The sequence below is a fragment of the Nannospalax galili genome, unplaced genomic scaffold, assembly GCF_000622305.1.
Source record: "Nannospalax galili isolate Female #2095 unplaced genomic scaffold, S.galili_v1.0 scaffold298, whole genome shotgun sequence".
Classification (NCBI taxonomy): domain Eukaryota; kingdom Metazoa; phylum Chordata; class Mammalia; order Rodentia; family Spalacidae; genus Nannospalax; species Nannospalax galili.
Window position 1 is genome coordinate 2,983,376 of NW_008344488.1, and position 2,133 is coordinate 2,985,508.

Consider the following 2,133-nt stretch of genomic DNA (forward strand, 5'->3'; position numbering starts at 1 on the left):
ATATATCTAAGTATGACTATGGCCTTCAGGACATAGTCATGCTTAAATGTCTTCACAGAAGCATATACATGATTTTGGTGGCTTCTAAAATTTCATTGTTGAAAGAATTTCGAAGGAACTTTTTCTTTCTTTTCTTTTTTCCTTCCTTCCTTCCTTCCTTCCTTCCTTCCTTCCCTTCCTTCCTTCCTTCCTTCCTTCCATTTTTTGTCAGTATTTCGACACAGCAATAAGAAGAGTAACTATTAATAACAGCTGTATGCCACAAACCTTGCATCACTACAAGAACAATTACTTCTCTTAACCACTGAGCCATCTCTCCAGCCACATATGTTAAATTTTTAATTATAGAATTTTCTGGGCTCTACAGCTTTTGCTGTAGAGTGTTCTGTGGTAATGGAATTAGGATGAGAGAACTCTTCAAAAATTGCATGATGCATGGTGGTGTATGCTAGCCATGTGTGCTGTTAAGTGTGTGAGATGTAATGAGTGAGATAAAGGAACTGTACTTTTAATTTTGTTTGATGTTAATCCATTTAATTTTATGTGGCCATATCTGGCTAATGATTATTACATTGGACAATCTCTGTAGATTCTCCTCTGAGATTTTCTGATGAAAATTCTGATGAATTACATTAACATGCATGCAATGTGCCTATCTGAGATAAACTCATTTATTCACACTGTAGTATTTTAAATTTTCTTTGATCTAGAGGCTTGATTTAATGGTAGGAGAGTTTATCTAGTATGTGTGAATCCCTGAGTTCAATACCCAGCACTAAAACTAAATAAATAGCACACAGTTTGTTTTGTATTAAAAATAATAAATACAGACAGAAGTGTATCTGTCTACCATCCCAAATTCAGCATAGCTTAACTTATTTTGAATTTCCTTTTCATATGATTAATATATTTCTACTTACATTCCTTATGTATGATGGATCTCATGCAGTTTGTTGAAAAGAAGGCAAAATAAATAATTTGAAGAAGTCATTGGTTTATTGATAATGTATTTTGTAAATCACAAAATTTATAAGCATACGAAAAGCTTCAGATACCCCCCCCTAAGTTCAAGGAAATGTGGGTGCCTACATCAATCAGTTTAAAGACCAAGTATAATTTAGTTTAATTCATTTAAAACAGGTCACAAACAGAATCATGTGCCCAACTTACAAGAGACTATCGAAATATCCCTTGATATTATTATTGAACATTTCTCCCCCAAATAATTTTTGTAGGAAAAAAGTAGATCTATATGGCTGCGTAGAGAGAAAAAGATAGAGAGATATATACCGCAACAACTGAGTTCTTGGTGACCATGAGACAGGAAAGAAAAGTGAAGAAAGTGAATTTGTTGTTTCCAGGCCTCAATCAACTGGAGTACCTGTGTGACCCCCAGAGCATGGCAGAGTGATAGTGTTTAAGGGGAAGAGACTCTGCCAAAGAAGAGGATGCTGTTGGTCTTGCTTTCTTTGATGAAGAACAGGAAAGGGTGATCACAAGCGAAATCTTCACTTATTGGTGATGATGTTAGAGAAATTTCTACTCCCGTGGAAGCTGAAGCTTCTGTTCCCTCTTCAGTCACCTCCACAAAGGACTTGTGTAAAGCTTTAGAAACTACAAGATCTAGGCTCTCACTCATGCCTGAGAAATCGGCCTTCCCTGAGCTGAAGGCATCCTTTATCCCCATGTGTTCCAGCACATCCTCGAGGTCATACTTTTCTTCCACTTTGAACCGAGGTAAAGATAAATACACCTCCATCATGTGCATATTCTGTGGGCTCGTCCACTCTGTTAGTTTGTCAGCAGTGAGTTTATCTTCCAGCTATAAAAGTGGAAGAAAAGAAACTGCAATGATTCACTAAAAGCTTCTAACACAGCTTAACAATGAATTGAACATGTGGGAAATATTTTGTAACAAATGCAATAAACAGATGATTCAGTCTAGATTTATTTATTTATTTATTTATTTAGATAATTTAGAATTAGATATTATGCTAATAAATGTAATAATCTTGACTGTAAATGTATTTATTTTATCATATATTTATTAAATGTGTATGCAAAAACAGAATCACTATTTTGTACATAATAAACTATACATCACTGTTGCTTATGTTACCAGTCAACAAGTCT

General features: G+C 34.8%; 1 protein-coding gene across 1 annotated transcript in view; it reads right to left on the reverse strand.

Moving 5' to 3' along the window:
- Positions 1-1,417: 1,417 nt before the first annotated feature.
- Positions 1,418-2,133, reverse strand: part of LOC103740106 (serpin B4-like) — a 7,674-nt gene continuing 6,958 nt past the window's right edge. Inside the window, exon 8 of the mRNA XM_008840664.2 lies at positions 1,418-1,822. Coding sequence (XP_008838886.2) covers positions 1,418-1,822 — 405 coding nt within the window. The remainder of the gene's footprint in view (positions 1,823-2,133) is intronic.